Source organism: Heloderma suspectum, chromosome 4 (assembly GCF_057233095.1).
Source record: "Heloderma suspectum isolate Gila_16-S chromosome 4, 16-S_ref, whole genome shotgun sequence".
Lineage (NCBI taxonomy): Eukaryota > Metazoa > Chordata > Lepidosauria > Squamata > Helodermatidae > Heloderma > Heloderma suspectum.
Genome location: NC_139461.1, coordinates 212,256,751 through 212,274,478, shown reverse-complemented (window position 1 = coordinate 212,274,478; position 17,728 = coordinate 212,256,751). Strand labels below are relative to the sequence as shown.

The 17,728-nt window shown below is 41.9% G+C and overlaps 1 protein-coding gene across 2 annotated transcripts; it reads left to right on the top strand.

Annotated features, from left to right (window-relative positions):
- The first annotated feature begins 2 nt into the window (after positions 1-2).
- TYW3 (tRNA-yW synthesizing protein 3 homolog) lies at positions 3-11,264 on the top strand. Of its 2 annotated transcripts, none has more exons than XM_084852222.1 (6): positions 3-220; positions 1,184-1,264; positions 6,285-6,383; positions 9,072-9,143; positions 10,024-10,157; positions 10,783-11,264. In XM_084852222.1, the coding sequence occupies exons 1-6, from the start codon at positions 32-34 to the stop codon at positions 10,994-10,996; spliced, it is 789 nt and encodes a 262-aa protein (XP_084708348.1). In that variant the 5' UTR covers positions 3-31; the 3' UTR covers positions 10,997-11,264. The 2 variants fall into 2 exon arrangements, with proteins under 2 accessions (XP_084708348.1, XP_084708347.1); XM_084852221.1 differs by having other exon boundaries at positions 3-230.
- The last annotated feature ends 6,464 nt before the right edge of the window (positions 11,265-17,728 follow it).

Sequence of the window (17,728 nt, the reverse complement as noted above, 5' to 3'; positions counted from 1 at the left end):
GCAGGCGGGGGGCGGGGAAAAGCCGCCGCCGATGGCTGACTTCAAGAGCTGGAAAGAGCAGCGGCTGTCGCGCGCGGACGGGAGCCGGAAGGGCAGCGTGGACGAGCCCATCGAGGGGATTGTGCGGCTCCTCAATGGCCGCGACAGCTTCTGCACCACCAGCTCGTGCTCGGGCCGCGTGGTGGTCTTGGAGCAGCCGCCTCTGCCTCCCCCCGCCGAGGTGCGCCCAGGTTCGGCCTTCGCTTCGATTCCACCCGGCAGGGCAGCGGAGAGCTCCCTTCCCCTCTCCCCTGGGACCCGACGCCGAACTCATTTCCTCGCTGTCGCCCCAGCCCAGTGGTTTAAGGAAGGCTTCCCCAGCCTGGTGCCCTCCTGATCTGTTGGACTACAACTCCTAGTATCCCCATCCAACATAGATGGCTGGGGGTGATGGGGACTGTAGTGCAACACTTAACGGAGGGCGCCTAGGTATAAGGTGGCCCCTTCATCTGGTATTCTTGTATCCCGGAGTGTACCGTGAAGTAACCTTTGGCCCCTCTTGCTGATTCAGGCTGCACTCCTACTTGGGAGTAAGTCCTCTTAAGTGGGGCTTGTTTCTGAGTAAACGTGAGTGGGCTCGATTGGACAACAGGAGCCCAGAGAAGCTGCCTGTTCTTCTGATGCCTTTCCTGCTGCTAGGCTTTCTCAGTCTCTCCCATCCTCAAATGCATAGAGCCCCTCATGGAAGAATCTGCCCTTTCCAGACTTATTTAGCATTTTGACTGACAGCTTGCCAGTCGGCCCACACCAGGTATCTTCTGCCTGAGACCAAAGTGGCAGATTCCAAAAAGAATGGCTTTGGGCTGTTAGGCAGTCTGGTGCCTCCAGATGTTTGGACTACAGCCCCCATCATCCTCAGCCAGCATAGCCAATAGTCAGGGATTGTGGGAGTTGAGGTCCAGAGCATCTGGAGGGCACCTGGTTGCCTCTCCCAAAGATAGCCAATATGTCCCAGCCTCTTTATACTGACTCATTTGTTCCAACACACTGTGCCTTCCCCCACTGCCGCCTTTCTTTCTCCTTTTCCTCCTCAATGTGGTAAGAAGGTCCAATGCTTTGTAATGGGAAAGTGGGAATATAGAAAGCATGCTGAATTGGTTTCCGTATCTACAGAGATTTGTGAAACTATTTTTCCTCTCCTTAGGCTACTACCAGCTTTGGGATACAGAAGCAAAATTGTAACTGGCTCATGGTGACCCATCACATCTGTACAATACAAGATGTGGTAAGACCCAATGTCAATTACTCTTTACATATGCTTCAGAAATGCTTGTTTGTTTCATTTGTATACTGTCAGCCCCAGAAATTAAGGTGCTTAAGTAATCCATTTTACACTACCAGCCTCCTGATGCTTTTTATTTAAGGAGAGCCCTCTCTCCACCATCAAATTTTTCACTCATGTTGATTCTCTCTAGTGCCATCTATAAGATGTACAGAACTGAAGATATTTGTATAATCATTTAATGTTGTTGATTTCAAACTTTTTTACTTTCTGCTAGTGACTTCTGATGACAGAGTTGAATTTATTTTAAAGCACAGTTGTGAGAGAGATTTTACTGAAACTGAGAGTGGCATGCTCCTGAAAGGAATTAAAAATTCAGTTCATGTATATGTCTTTTGGAGGCTTAGCTGACAAGAAATTGTAGCAGCTTCCAATATCTACCAGGTGAGGGCAGACTCCAGATTGCTAGTAAAGGAATGATGCACCAAAATGTAATGCAATTGCTGTAGATTCTTTCATCTCTTTCTAATAGAGCTTTTTCAGTGAAAATATGAGGCAGCTTTTAACAATTCTACATATATTAATTAGCTTCATACAGTGCAGGTTATGTTCCAGTTTTTTAAAAAGGAGTGCCATCTTTTTTTTTTAAAGACAAGGTATTTGATTTTATTATCACTGTATATCTGCTTGTAAAAAATGCACTATAGATGTGATGTAAGTTGAAGTTACCTTTCAGTTCTTTGAATGAAATAGGGGTTTATTTTTGTTCATAGGTATTTATGTTTGTGTTGGTAAGTTTGAGCCCCTGTAACTTGCTGTGAATTGCTACCTGATGGAGGGAACAATCTTATGGTCTCTAGATATTGTCTGAGGGGCCATAGGGTACTGGGGATTCTCCCCTCCAAGGTCGGAGACAGCACTTTGACCTCGGAAAGGAGGTCAGAGATCCGACCCACCACCCCTGCACCCTTGCAGCTGGTGCGGAAAGAACTGCACTGGCTAGCCTCCAAGATCAGAAAAGCAACCTTGGAGAGCGGGAAAGGGGCATTCCAGTGGGCAGAGATGGGAGGAGACTGAAGAGGCCAGGATGCAAGCTATTCTGAGCCTCTTCCAGCCGCCTTCCCCGCTCTTCTGAAGCACCATTGCCAGATGGGCAAAAAAGCCTGTCCAGCAAAAATGCAACAATTGGAAGACAGGGAGGCGATGATCGCCTGTGCCACTCCTCCTGCCCTGCCGGCTTCAGCCCAGTAGGGCATTGGATACATGGAAGCCTCCATCTTTAGAGGCTTCTGTCTCACAAGGGGGAACCCATAGGACTGTGCCCTTATGCAGAATTTCTGAATGACCCAGTTCTTGCACATCAGTGGATGTAGTTCACACCTGCAGATCTGATTGAGCCTCTGGAAGGAAGTTTGTAGGCACAGTAACTATATTTATTTATATAAAAATCTTTCTCTGACACCCCTGTCCATAATCAAAAGACCACACGGCAAAACTCCCTGTTATTATGCTTTAATGAAAAATAAATATTTCTGAGATCCGAAAAAGGACTTGGTTAACCTCAACCAAGTATATAATTGCAGTTCCAGAAGGTATGCTTTCATATTTATTGTGGGCCTGATCCTGCATGCACTGGGATTTGGGCAGTTGGCTTTCATGGAAGAAGGGCTGTGGTATACATTTAGAAGATATAATAGGAAATTACTTTCAGTATTTTAATATTAAAGTTGAGCTTTTGCAGAAAATTAGTGATCTAGAAGCTATAAGGTAACAATGTCCTTCAATCACAATATGTATTTCAAAACCGGATTTTGAAGAAACATGATTTGTAAGTCCCTGTAGATTTAGGCCACAAGCCAAAGAACCTATAAACGTGTGGAAGGAGAACAGCCAGAGCTTTCTCTGAAGTGTTCGCCATAGCAGCTCTGATATCCAAGTATTTTTTAAACTGACCTGTTCGCTGAAGTTGGTCTCTTTTTCTGTTGTTACTACTGCTGTGGGAAATACAGCAAAGAAAACTCTTGCTGCACCTTGGCGTTCCTCCCTGCCCTCATTTCAATCAGTGCTTTAGGATGCTGATAATAAGTGCATGATCACTTTGAGTGTTATTTTTTGGTAGAAAGGCGGGATACAAATAAATAAACCACCACATTTTTGGTATGTCCTTTTCCTAGGATGAGGAATTAATCTTTTCCCTCTGTTTCAATGGTTAGACTAACCTCTGTATGCCGAAAAAACATATACCACAAGTTGAATGAGAGTCTGTAATGAAGAAATTTTCCAAATACACTGGCATCTTTTATCATAAAAGTATTTTGTCTCAAGTAAGGACTCGGGAACATAGGTTCTTAAATCTTAAGTTTCCTGTATTTATTTTAAGGAGGCTAATATGGAATTTCATGGATTGGTAGTCAAAGAACCCCACTCTAATTTTTAGCATTAGCTCTTAATGAAGAAACATGGAGAAGAAATATTGTATCCATATGCCATACAGTATGGTAGAAGAGCCCAGGCCATCTAGTACATAACTTCAGGGGTGTGTGTGTGTGTGTGTGTGTGTGTTTTAAAAGTATTTAATATGACCAAGTGATATTGAGCGTTGGCCTTTTTAAGTGGAGAAATTTGGGAACCTCACTTGACTCTATGGCATTTCAGAATTTCTTGGAGACTTCCCATTGTTAGGTTGAAAAAAAAGATGCTGTATTAAAATTTCTCATGGTATTTTAAAGAAAACAGTATTTACATCTTACAAACATAGTTGGATTTTGCTTACTGTTTCATTATTTTTAATGGAATATATTCATTACTTTCACTTTGCCAATACACAGTATTGTTCTTTTTTTCTAGGGAGATTGCCAAATCAGAAGCTATTTTTGTTAGTCATTTCTTAAAGTACTCTGGCTTCGTAGTCATAAGCATGCTTACTAAATAGTAAGTCCCATTGAGTTCAGTGGGACTTACTACTCTCTAGTAAGTTGAATCTAGTTTAGGATTGTAGCCTGGGTTAGTCACAAGAATGTTATTAAATAGTGTTGTTGAATAAAAGAACCATCATAACCTCACCCAAAGGCCAATTTGAGAGTGGTTAGGATGTGGCAGAAAAGTCCCTCCACCAGCAGGGAAGCTCATGGAAAGCCCCATCGTGTAAGAAAACGACCAGCAGTGTGGGCTACGCTAGGGTGTTGAGGGGATGGCAGTGTTGGCACAGCCTCAGATACACTGGATCCCCAAAACCCTTGCTTCCCTGGCTTGCCCCAGGATTGGACCCTGTAATTATACTAGCCAGGAGCTGGCATAGTGAAATTCTCTCAAAAACAGAATGGTGAGATATTAGCATTCATACTAGAATGTTGTTATATTTGGGGGTATACATAATTTTCCTTTAATCTATTCCATTTTTGTGGTTGTAAGTGGTTAAGGATAGAACTGGTTTATTGGTGATAATAGTGAAATTCTCTCCCATTGGTTGGGGGGCGGGGATGGCCACAAACCACCCTACATCTCCTGCCCTGACTGGTGTGAGCCAGCAAGGCTTTGCAGGTGGTACATCTTCCACCACTTAACTCCCCACCCCCACCTAAATAAAATATTTAAGATAGTAGGTAGAAGTTGCTGAGTTACATAAGGCAGTGATAAGGAGCATAGTGGCTAGTCCTTTGTAATTGTTCCGTTTTTTGAGTTTGTGGCGTTTGATGGTTATTTTTCAATGTTACAGGAAGGTATCAGAGTAACGTTCTCAGCTTTGACTGTTGGTTGGTGCAACTTTCTTTCCCATTTAATATTTTAATGCTTGTTTTGGAATTGGAACACTTGCTCAAATTGCTGTTGTGCTAAAACCCTGTTCGTGTTTCTTCCAAAAGGAATCTGTATGGCCTGCTACCAATTAACTACTACTCTTGGTTCATAAGTATAGATAAAAATATTGTCTAAATTTGAGAGGGGCTGTGGTAGAGCACCTGCTTTGCATACAGAAGGTTCCAGGCTCAATCCCCAACATCTCCAGGTAGGGCAGGAAAAAACTCTTGCCTGAAACCCTGGAGAGCCGCTGCTAGTCAATGTCGACAATACTGGGCTAGATGGACCAATAGTCTGACTCAGTATTAGGTAGCTTCCTATGTTCCTAAATTAAGATCAGATTATTTTGAACTGTGTATAGGCAATAATTTCTGCAGAGTACAAATTTCCACTTAATGCTAGTATTGCACTAGCCAAGGTCCAGCACTGACAATTTAATAACAGTAAAAACTGGACTGTGAGACAGACTCCCTGCTGAGAGGAGGCAGGAGGATCAGATCTAATTGGAGACACTTCTGCATATCTTATACAAGTCATTGCAGTAGTGACATTGACTAGTTAATATTTCATGCAGCCTCTGTGCTAATCAGTTTCACTTTCAAGAACCAGGGGGGCAGCTGGTGTTCTTGAATGAAGGCATTGCTTGGAAGAAAAGGTCGCCTTGTACTATCCCCCTCCCCCAATTTTTAACATTTATATATTCAAAATGTAGATAAGATCCTTATATTTAAAAAAAATCTTGAAAGCCCTAGGGGGAAGCAGTGTTTTTTACTGGATTATCCAAAAGGTGCTTGTATAGTCACACCAAAATATGCATATTATTGCAGCAGCCCTGGCCTTGCTGCCAGAATGAGTTCCAGTACTTTTCAAAGCACTGATTGAACAACTCCAGGAAACTGCAAAACCAGCTTGATCAGAGGCTTTTGGTAAGACTTAAAAAATAAATGTGTGTACCTTAGACAATCGCTGCCACACAATACTGCCACCAAGCTCTCTAAAATGCTATCATCTGTACACAGCCTTTGGAAAATCAATCCCAATAGAATGTTGTGCTGAAGAGAATGAACCAAGCAGAGCATATAAGTATTACAAGTTGTAGAAATGTATTTTTAATTAGCAGGCGAAATCAGCTTCTGTTGTGCAGTTTCTTTAGATGCTAAATAGGCTGGGTTTTTTATTGTTTGTTCACAGCTGAAACATTGCTATTAACATATTGTGGATCTTCTAGCTTACAGCCTTGCAGAGAGCTACAGATGATGCTGTATTCAAATTTGAACCATTTGTACTTCATGTGCAGTGTCAAGAGCTACAAGATGCACAACTTCTGGTAAAGTGAAGTCTTGTACTTAAATTCCATACTTATTACATGAGTAACTGTTGGCTTCTGACTAGGTTTTCACACCTAAGCATATTCCCTAAAGCATTATATGTTTAATAACTGCAACTATGAAAATATGGTGATGGAAAAAATGGGATTTATATTATTTCTACAGATGTGATGTTCATAAGTGAAATTATGGTTTGGTTAAATGAATGGCAAAGTTCCCACTGATGGTAGAATGAGAGTTTCAGAGACAAACACAGTCCGGAATAGCTGTTGGTTCTCTTTCAGCCATTGGTTGTTTGGTAGGTAGCTGGTAACCTTCAGTAGCTGGACCTCAGCTGATTAGGACTTTGTCCATGTACAGTCAGCGCCAGAAATATTGGAACAAGGATAACTGTTTTGGCAGTTGGCCTCTGTACACCACCACATTGAAGTTGAAAGGAAACACACCCAGATGGGAGCAAAGTCAGGACTTTCAGCTGTAATTCAAGGGGTTTGACAAAAGTAGGGCACTAACCATTCAGGAAGAACAGCCAGTGGCATACACATGCCCCCATCGTTGGGGGCTCATAAGTAATGGCTGACAAGCAGCTGCATGGCCAGGTGTGGCCTGTTTCCTGGGTACCCCATGACCAATCAAGCAGATAACAGGCCTGGAGGTGGTTCTGAGTGTTACATTTGCATTTGGTAGCTGTTCACTGGAACTCCCAACACGAGGTCCAAAGAGGTGTCCATGCGAGTGAAGGAGGCCATCATTAGGCTGAGGAAACAACATAAACCCATCAGAGAGATAGCAAAACCATAGGGAGTGGCCAATACAACAGTTTGGAACATCCTGAAAAAGAAGGAATTAACTGGCAAGCTCAGCAACAGCTTGGAAAAAGCCCGGAAGACCACAGAAGACAACTAAGGTGGATGACCGCAGAATTCTGCTCAAGGTGAAGAGGAACCCTTTCACAACATCTAGCCAGGTCAAGAACACTCTTGCGGAGGTAGGCACGTCATTGTCAACATCTACAGTCAAGAGACGGCTTTATGAATGTAAATACAGAGGCTTCACAACAAGGTGCAAACCACTGGTAACGCTCAAGAACAGACAGGCCAGATTAGCCTTTGCCAGCAAACACCTAGAAAAGCCTGCCCAGTTCTGGAATAAGATTCTTTGGACTGATGAAACCAAGATTAACTTGTACCAGAATGATGGGAAGAGAAAAGTATGGAGAAGGAAAGAAACAGCTCATGATCCAAAGCATACCACATCATCTGTCAAACATGGTGGAGGCAGTGTTATGGCATGGGCATGTATGGCTGCCAGGGGAACCGGGTCACTGGTGTTTATTAATGACCTGACTGCTGATAAAAGCAGCAAGATGAATTCTGAAGTGTATAGGGCTATACTTTCTGCTCAGATTCAGCCGAATGCTGCCAAACTGATAGGACGCCGCTTCATATTGTGGATGGATAATGACCCTAAACATACAGCAAAAGCTACCCAAGAGTGTCTCAAGGCAACGAAGTGGGATGTTCTTCAATGGCCAAGTCAGTCACCTGATCTCAACCCAACAGAGCATGCTTTTCACTTACTGAAGACAAGACTGAAGGCAGAAAGACCCACAAACAAAAAGGAGCTGAAGGCAGCTGCAGTAAAGGCCTGGCAAAGCATCTCGAGGGAGGAAACTCAACATTTGGTCATGTCCGTGGGTTCCAGTCTTCAGGCAGTCATTGACTGCAAAGGATTTTCATCCAGGTATTAAAGGCGATCCTTCAGTTTGAAATGATGTTGGTTTGTTAAATTACTTATGAGCCACCAACGATGGGGGGCAGGGTGTATGCCACTGGCTGTCCTTCCTGAATGGTTAGTGCCCCACTTTTGTCAAACCCCTTGAATGACACCTGAAAGTCCTGACTTCGCTCCCATCTGGGTGTGTTTCCTTTCAACTTCAACGTGGGGGTGTACAGTGGCCAACTGCCAGAACAGTTATCCTTGTTCCAATATTTCTGGCCCTGACTGTATATGAGCTATCGCAAGCTCCTTTCCATTAATTCAGTTCACATCAACAAGAAAGTGGTATTTTTGGTTCTTCCTAACTTTTTGCTGGGCTGTATAAAATAGGTCTCCGTCCAGAGCAGTGCTTCCTAGAGAAGCGTTACTACTTTCTTCCTAAATAGTAGCTCTGTCCATATCCTATTACAAGCTATTTTTAAAGCTCCAGCTCTCTTTGGAATTAGCTTTTAGCATGGTGATGTGGGTATGCTCCTTAAGATAAAAAGATGCAAGACCTTTTCATGCATGTAACAAACTTACTGAATTGTTGCCTGTAATATGTGTAATTTTTCTGATTCAGAAATGGATTTTCACAGTGCAATTGAACACATTTGTATTGAATTCAAATAAACATGTTATAGGTACACAAATCTATAAACATTTTATAGATACACATTTTCTAGATATTCAAAGTTCTTCCTTCTGCTGTAACATTTTGGAATAACACAAGGCAGAACCAATTCTTTATATTCAGGTATAATACAAGTAATTCGCAATGACTAGCTATATTCCTGAAACCATTTAGAATAGGTCAGTGTCTGACGTTAGTTTCACTGTTGCAAATTTTTCCAAGTAAGACCTTAACTTGCCATAGTTTCTAGATGAAGCATGTAGCTTACGCCAGCTGTTTTCTCCTACCTTTACAGCACATGGTGGCAGTAGAAGCTGGGTTCAGGAACTCTGGTATAACTGTTGGTCGAAAAGGAAAAATTATGATGGTATGTTCTGCTTTTCTACCTTTCCATTGGGAGCATCTACAGCTGCTTCTGGACTCAACTGCCTGGTGGGAATTACACGGAGGCAGTACTAGTATGAACAAGTACCTCCATGTGGCTAATGCGTACGTGGCCGCCACAGGTCTTGTGATGGAAGGGGCACTCCTTTGAGTCACCAGTATCACAGGCATCAAGATGGCCATGGGTGCATTACCCAGTAGAATGGGCAGTGACACTAAAGAGAGGGAGGTAAAAAGAGAGCCAGTGTGGTGTAGTGGTGAGAGTGTTGGACTGGGAGCCGGGAGATCCAGGTTCTAGTCCCCATTCATCCATGGAAGCTCACTGGGTGACTTTGGGCCAGTCACAGACTCTCAGCCCAACCTACCTCACAGGATTGTTGTTGTGAGGATAAAATGGGGGGGAGGAGGATTATGTATGCTGCCTTGGGTTCCTTGGAGGAAAACGGGATATAAATGCAATAAATAAATAAACCCAAGCAAAGCATATGGGTGTGACAAGTTGCAGAAAAGTATTTTTAATTAGTCGGTTGAATCAGCCTCTACCCATGTTGATTTTGATCAGGCCTTCAGTGCAGCAGCTGCTCCAGCCATTCCCAGAGGTAGTCCACATAATGGCCACCAAATATGTGACCGTGTGTTCGTTTCATGAAAGCTATGTGAAATATTCAGTAGTTATTCAAGAACGATTGCCTTGTGCATTGTGGCAGTACTATATATTGCCTCCCTTAACCATTTCAAATATCTTTTTCCCAAAAGGTAATAAAAATATTCTTAGTTAAGTTTTCTTTAATGAATTTGCCTGACTAGTACGCTGACACCCCAAACTCAATACAAATGGAATATTTGCTTTTATATTACTCTAGGCTGTCCGGAGCACTCATTGCTTAGAAGTTCCACTAAGCCAGAAAGGAAAACTGATGGTCAGTGAAGAATATGTTGACTTTGTGGTTCAAGTTGCCAATCAGAAGATGGAAGAAAACAGGAGGAGAATTGACAGGTTTGTTAAGAGTCTATATAATATATATCCATCCTGGCAGTTAAATATTATATGCAGAAAAATGAAAAATATGTAGAGGAGCTATATATGGTAAGTTACCAGATAGTAAACTAAAATTGACTCAATTAGACGTCAAAGTTTAATACGCAAATGTAGAGATTTGTCTTGATAACAAAAGTGACTAAGGCGTGCAGTTTCATTTATTTAAAGTATATTTATCCCATTCCTCAGCCAAAAAGGCTCCCAAAGCGGCTTACATATAATCACTAAAACAAGACAGTCTCTGCCCGCAGGCTTAGAATCTAAAAAGACAAGACATGCAAGGAAAAAGGAATAGGGAGGGAAGGGGGGGGGGAATGAAGTATTTGAGCAAGGCTGACAGAATGGCTGTGCTTCCCCCTCTCATCTCCATCAGTCTAACCTGCTGAAATGAAATTGGTTGAAAAGTCTATAGATACACTCATGTTAACGCTGATATCAAGGTTCAGCCAATGCATTAATTTGGTCCGTAGTTAGTGTTCCAAAAATGCAGCTGCTAGATCATTAGAACCCAGCAAATTAAATATATAAATGTCTAGCAAATTTTGAAGAAACACAAGTTCATTTTTTTTTTTTTCTTTTCAAGATTTTACACCTCTCTGCAGTTTGCTTTGGAAAACAGAGATCATTCCGGTAGTTCACCTATAGAGGAGAAAGAAAAGAATAATATTGTGGACCCTTACAGAAGAAAAAAGAAATCTAAAGGAACCAAAACGGATGAGGAATGCAGTTCTCCAGGGGAAAATAGAGGGTTACGAAGTGAAGACAAGACTGAAAACAGTCTTAATGATTTTCACTGAAATGTGCTGCAAATAGGATTATGTGAAGTCGGCATATCCACATTATGTTTGTATAATGTTTAATTTTGTACTGCTCTTTGTGAGAGCTTTGCAGATTACTGTGCACTAGAAAGTAGCTGTTCTTAACGCAGTTTACTGTAGGTATTAAGTTACTAGCAATGTAATGAAATGCCACAAAAAGTAGGTGAACATGAAAAATCCCATGGACTTCTTTTTAATACTGGAGATATTCAGTCTTTAACCTTGAATAAAGAATACCCCAAACGTACCTAAGACATTGTTTTGTTCTATATTTTCTTTTCCTGTTTGAAAATGCTATTTGAAAGGTTAAATACTGCTCTAAAAACACTGAACACACTTCTGCTATTAAAAATACTTCTTTCTTCCTACTTCATTTAGTAGGGATAATTGAGACCATAAGGCTCCTTCTGAGAGCAAAAGCTTTTGAATGTTTGGAAGAGGAAAATAAGCATGAAACAAATTCATCCTTGATTAAACTACTGAAATAAATAATTGTAACAAGTATTAACCTTCACCACTGTCAATAATCATTTGGAGACCTTTCACTCCTTCCTATTCCAGATGAGTAAACTTTTTAAAACAACCCCCCAAAAAACAGATACCCACATTACCAAGTGAACATATCTTTCTTCAGTTCTTAAATGAGGTTAGCATAAGAGTTTCTCACTGAAGACTTCGAGTTCCTGAGACTATTATGCTCATTGCTTTAAAGGTTTTATATGGTTGTTCTTGACTGGAATTTAAATCAACAAACAGGAAATGTTGGACTTCTAGCCTACTAACAGTTGCTGCTTTTAAGAGTAGCCAAAAAACCCTATTGCAGAAGAACAGGCTGGAACTAAATGAATGACCAAAGTGAATTTGAATTTTTGAGGAAAAGACATGTTTTTATTAAATAGTTGATTCATTATTTTAATGCTTTATTTACTGGTATGATTTCTACATGCAAATAACTGGGAGGCACAAAAGTTCCATTCTATGTTTTAGAATCTCTGCTGAACTGGACATCCCTTAAACTAGGGAATTAAGATCTAACCTTTGGCTTAATTGTCTTTGTTTCTTAGTTCAGTGCAAGTGCCCTCTAGAAATAAGTTTATGATTCAACCTCAGTCTTAAACACATATATTTGAAAGAAAGTCCTAATGGTTATATGAGCCTTGCATATTTCAACCTATTTTCTGCACATTTCCATACACATGGTATAGGTGTGCACCAGGAAGGATCATGGCAGAATCAGGCCTTGAAGAAGGGCTTCGGAAAGTTTGTGTGGCTTATCAGTTTTATGACTGTCACTGATGCAGCACTACATAACTGGGCTAGAGCTGCAGCATCTATAACTTGCAGATTGAATTAACAATTTGTAATCACTTGGAAGTCAGATCCTGGCTGTGGCGTAGATTGTATTCTATATTTCTCTCTAGCCCTATTCAGGTGTTCCCAATGTTTGTTTATTACACATCTGAGGAGGTGGAGGGCATTGTCCCACTCCCCTCAGTTGTGCCTTCTTGCCCTCTACACTTGGAGGGTGACCCTCTGAAAAGGAGAACCTTCTCTATCCAAGGAGGCTCTCCACGTGATCCAGAATGCTGAATTATTAGTGTTCTAAACTGCGTGGAGAACTCCCACAGCTAGAAGATGTTCTCCTCTTCACAAAGTCAGCCTCCACATGTAGAGGGCGATGAGAGTGATGATGGAGGGAGGCGGGGCTAGCACTCTCCCACTCCTCATATCTGTAATAAACATAATCTCTAATGAGAATATAGGTGTAAAAAGTCTCAGGAGGTTTTGGAGAAGATCAGTGTCAGCTCATCAATGAAACTGTTGGCTCAAAAATACATTACTGTTCAAGGATTCCTTGGGCTGGATCCAGAATTGGTCATACCTAAGAGTAGCCCCATTGAAATCACTGGGACTTAAGCTAGCCTTGATGAAGTTCACTGATTTCACTGGGCCTGTTCTAAGTGTGACAATTTCTGGATCCAACCCCTTGCATGTTGTTTTTAAGTGATCCTTTCATTGGCTAAGATTTCTAGTTAGCTTCAGTAATCAAAGCCATGATGTTACCTAAGCTCAATTGTTACAATTCTTCTGTTTAAGAAGAGAGGGTGAAACAAATCACTTTGTAAATCTATTAGTTGTTAAGTTGTACTGCCTAGAGAATGTTCTCAGAATGTAAGATGGCTGAACACCAAAAGGGCATCACTTTCTAATAGCAAATTCAAGTGATAAGGGGCTGACAGGGCTGTATCCAAACTGGAGCCACTGAAAGCGACAGAAGCATCAACACAGTTGGGGAACCTCAAGTTCTGCAGAAGCACAAACAATCTTTTTGTAGAATAACAAAAAACAAAGAGGGCAACTCCCCTTAAAAACAGCCCAATGAGGACTGAGCATGCTCACTAGCCACAAGGTAGAAGGACAGCTGGAAAAGAAAGGAAGATGGTGTGGGGGTGCATGGAATACCCTGCTTTGAGAGAATGGCGGGCTGGAGCCCTGAACAGGAGGGAACTACACTCCAGCATCTTGTAGCAGGTCACACTTGTATATACTCCATGCTGAAATAGCCATTTTAGAAGACCAACGCAGACTGATACCAGGGGCTCTTGCTGTGGATAAGTGACAGACTCACACGTAACTCTTCCACCTTCCTGCAGGTATTCTCTCTCCGGAGTCAGTTAACTATGGTTAAACATCTATTGTCCAGACAACAAGTGCTTCAGGGAACTTATTCTCCCCTGCCAGGAAGAACACTGTACCAAATGCCAGCTGCCCTGGGACTGCAGAAGTGAGGGGCACACACTGGACTCCGCCACCCGCCAGAGGAACAAGAGCTGCTGGGTCAGTCACAGCAAGACCACCTACAAGGGAAGATCAGCCTGGCCCCAGGTGATATAAATGCCTACTTACAACTCATCACTTTGTTTTGGCCCTCTCAACCTGATCTCCCTCCTCTGCCTTTCCCCTCCACTCCTCTTCCCTTGTACGTCTTGCACTTTTAGTTTGTAAGCCTGAGGTCTCCATTTTTTTTTATATATATAGTGATGTGAACTGCTGTGAGAGACAATGTCTTTCTGAAAAGTGACATATAAATGAGCATTATGTCTGCACCATCATGGTTGCAAAATGTAACGTGATCTTAACAGTGCTTAGCATTAAGATCACTTAAGGAGCAATCCTATGGCCGCTAGTCAGAGGCTAGACAGCCATAGGATAGCTTGTTTTCCAGGAACCGACCTCGGAGACCGCATTCTGAGGTCGGTTCCCAGAGAACTGACCTTCTCCCTCCTCCTGCTCTGCCTTGCAGGCAGCGCAGAATGGCCATGTGCTCCACGCTAGGAAGAGGCGCACAGAGCTACCAAAAAGGGGCATTCTGGGGCAGGGAGGGTGGAAATGCCAGTACAACACATCCAATACGACACATCTGGCAGCCTCCTCCCCCGCTCCACCATCCCACGGCTAGACAGCCGCTTTCGGCTTTCTAGCCGAAAATGCAGGACAGAAGGAGCATGGAGGGAATGATCCCCCCCCCCCCCGTGCTTTTCCTGCCCTGCATTGTATAGGCGATCACCTCCAAGTTCAGAGGCGGACACCTATGCATATTTAGACAGAAAAAGCCCTACTGCTTTTTGCTGGGTGGGGAATGCTGGGAGTTGTAGGATGTCTTTCTGTCTAAGCATGCATATGATTGGGCTCTAAGTGGTATTGCATGAACACAAGCCAAGGAAATGTAGATGTTGTCCAAGGATCTCATATAAGGATGGTTTTGAAACTGATTTAGGGACCAGAGAATATCTGCGCATCCCTAGATGGATTGTTCAACACACACGACCCACATTTTTGAAAAAGCAGTGAGGTGATACAAGAGTGGGGAGAGGCTGAGATGCAAGAGTATCGTAAGAATCTAAGAAGAGCCCTGCTGGAACAGACCAAGGGTCCATCTGATCCAGCATTCTGTACACTGATGAACAAGATGTCCATGGGAAGCCCACAGGCCAGGCATGAGTGCAATAGCACTCTCCCGTGCCTGTTTCTAGCAAGTACCATACCTCCCTTGATGCTGGAGGTAATATATAGCTATTATGACTAGTAGCCATTGAGAGCCTTATCCTCCATTAATTTGTCTAATCCCCTTTTAAAGCCATCCAAGCTGATGGCCATCACTATATCGTGTGGTAGTGAGTTCCATAGTTTAACTATTCACTGCGTGAAGAAGTATGGTCTTATACGCCCCTTCCAACCTTACTATTCTATGATTCTAAGTACTTCCTTTTATCTGCCCTGAATTTCCCACCAATCAGCTTCATGGGTTCTAGAATTATGAGTATTATCCACTTTCTCCACACCATGTATGATTTTATGCATCTCTATGATATCTTCCCTTAGCTTTTTTTTTCAAGTTTAAACAGCCCCAGCATTATGACCTTTCCTCCTAGGGGAGTTTTTCCAGGCCCTTGATAATTTTGGTTGCCCTTTACTCCACCTTTTCCAGCTCTACAACATCCTTTTTGAGGTGTGGTTAGCAGAACTGTATCCCAAGTGTGATTGCACCATAGATTTTTACAAAGGGAGTATGATATTGGCAGCTTTATTTTTTATTACTTTCCTAATTTTGCCCAACATGAAATTAGCCTTTTTCACAGCAACTGCACACTGGGTCAGCGTTTGATACAACATCCATGGGAAGACCATGCATGCATTTGTGAATCCAGTTTTAGACATTAATAAGTGCAGGACAGGAAGGCCTGGCATGCTATGGTCCATGGGGTCACAAAGAGTCGGACACGACTGAACAACAACAACAATGTTATTACAAACTTTGGGCTACCACAGAACTATGAAGAAAAACTGCCACTCCAGCTTTTGAACAAACCATAAGTATAGGAAGCCAAACTCAGTCACAGAGTATTACCAATGTAGGACTCTATCCAAAGTTAGTCTAACTTAAGTCCCATTCATTTTAATGGATCTACTCTAAGTAGGACTAATATTGGATACAACTTGTAATGCCTATCATTGTTCTTGCTAATCCAGCATCAGCCTCTTCAGCCATCAGAGCATATTTAGTTCCAATTAAATTCAAATAATCCAAAAATGCCCATCATCTTACAAAGATAGTTGCCATTACTTACTTAGGTCAAATGCTAGTATCTTGTGGCTCCTTCCTTTACTATAACTACAAAACTGTGTAAGTTTTTTTAAAAAACAAAACCCACTGTATTATTTATTGGCACAAGCTACATAATAAATGCAAAACATACAATATTTCAATATTTGCCAGATGATTGTGTACTAAAAAATAAGTAATTTCCAGGGAGGGCGGGGATTAGTATCCCAACTTTTAATATTACATTCTTCAGCGCAATTGCGTTTTTAAATGAGGTTAAAACTAGTTCAGAAATTGCAGCAGCTATCAGAAACATCTGCTTGTGCAGAAGGCAAGGAGTGATAACTGAAGAATGCAGTCCATCAGACAATAATGTACTATAGAATTCTTACGATGTAGTCATGTTTTCCTTTTTTCCTTTTTTTTCTTTTATGGCAGACCACCAGGTGGCGGTATGCTACATATAGTCAGCACAGGGGCCTGCGGTGCATTCCAAATTGTATGGGGAGGGGGGGATTGTTTTTTTTTAAATAAATAAAGGAAATCTTAGTTTTTCTTTCGAATAGCTCATTCAGCATGCTCTGAATTTAAACTGACAGCATTTTGGTAGAATCAATGGAAGGTCTACAGTAAATGGAAAGGCTTAAACGCCACACATAGTCATTATAAATGTGAATGTTAAATATGAACATGTATGCATAACATACTATATGTAGACAACACATAACCCAGGTTAGACCTTCATCTATCTCATGTGGCAGACATATTGTAGCTGTAAAGGAAATCCATGGAATTGTTGCTGACTAAATTGAAATTTGTGCAGTGCACTGCAATCGTTTACGTATCTACTTGGAAGATCCATTGGGACTTACTCATGAGTAAGTCTGCATAGGGTAGCAGCCTTAGACACGCTGTCTTTAAAATAATCTTTGTTCACAGGAAAATCTACTGAAAAGGATATTTAGATAATTTTAATGAACATTTTTAATGTAAATTTCTATTTACATATTTTTACGTAAATGTTAATCTTAGATGGATGGCACATGGGGTAGGAGTTTTCCACCCACAGATGAGCTTGTTCCATGCTCACCAACCATAGTAGATCTCATAATATGGAGAGAGGAAAAGCCCTATAACCTAGTGGAGGATGTCACTGCGCATGGTCAGATGGAGAAAGGAACTAGTGTGGATTGTAAGCCAGGTCTGTCTAGTATTATGAACTTATATAGTGTCATTGGTGTACAAGGGAGTGAATAGAAGAGGATAGGTCCTGCCCCAAGGAGTTTACAATCTAAAATACAACACAGAGGAAACAATCGAAGAAAGGGGGAAAGTGGAGACGGGGTGAATAGGAAAGCAATATGCAATTGTTTCCGTTACACATGCTTAGGTTGATATGCAATGAGGCATGGGAATTAGTTGTGTGCCAAAGACTTAATGGAAATGGAGACTTGCTGGATCAGACCAAAGGTCTACCTAGCCCACCATTCTGTTCACACAATGACCAACCAAATACCTATGGGAAGGTCCCAGGGCCAGCCCTACCATGAGGCAGAGTGAAGTGGATGCCTAAGATTTTTGGCTTCGTGGAAAGGCAGCAAATTGTT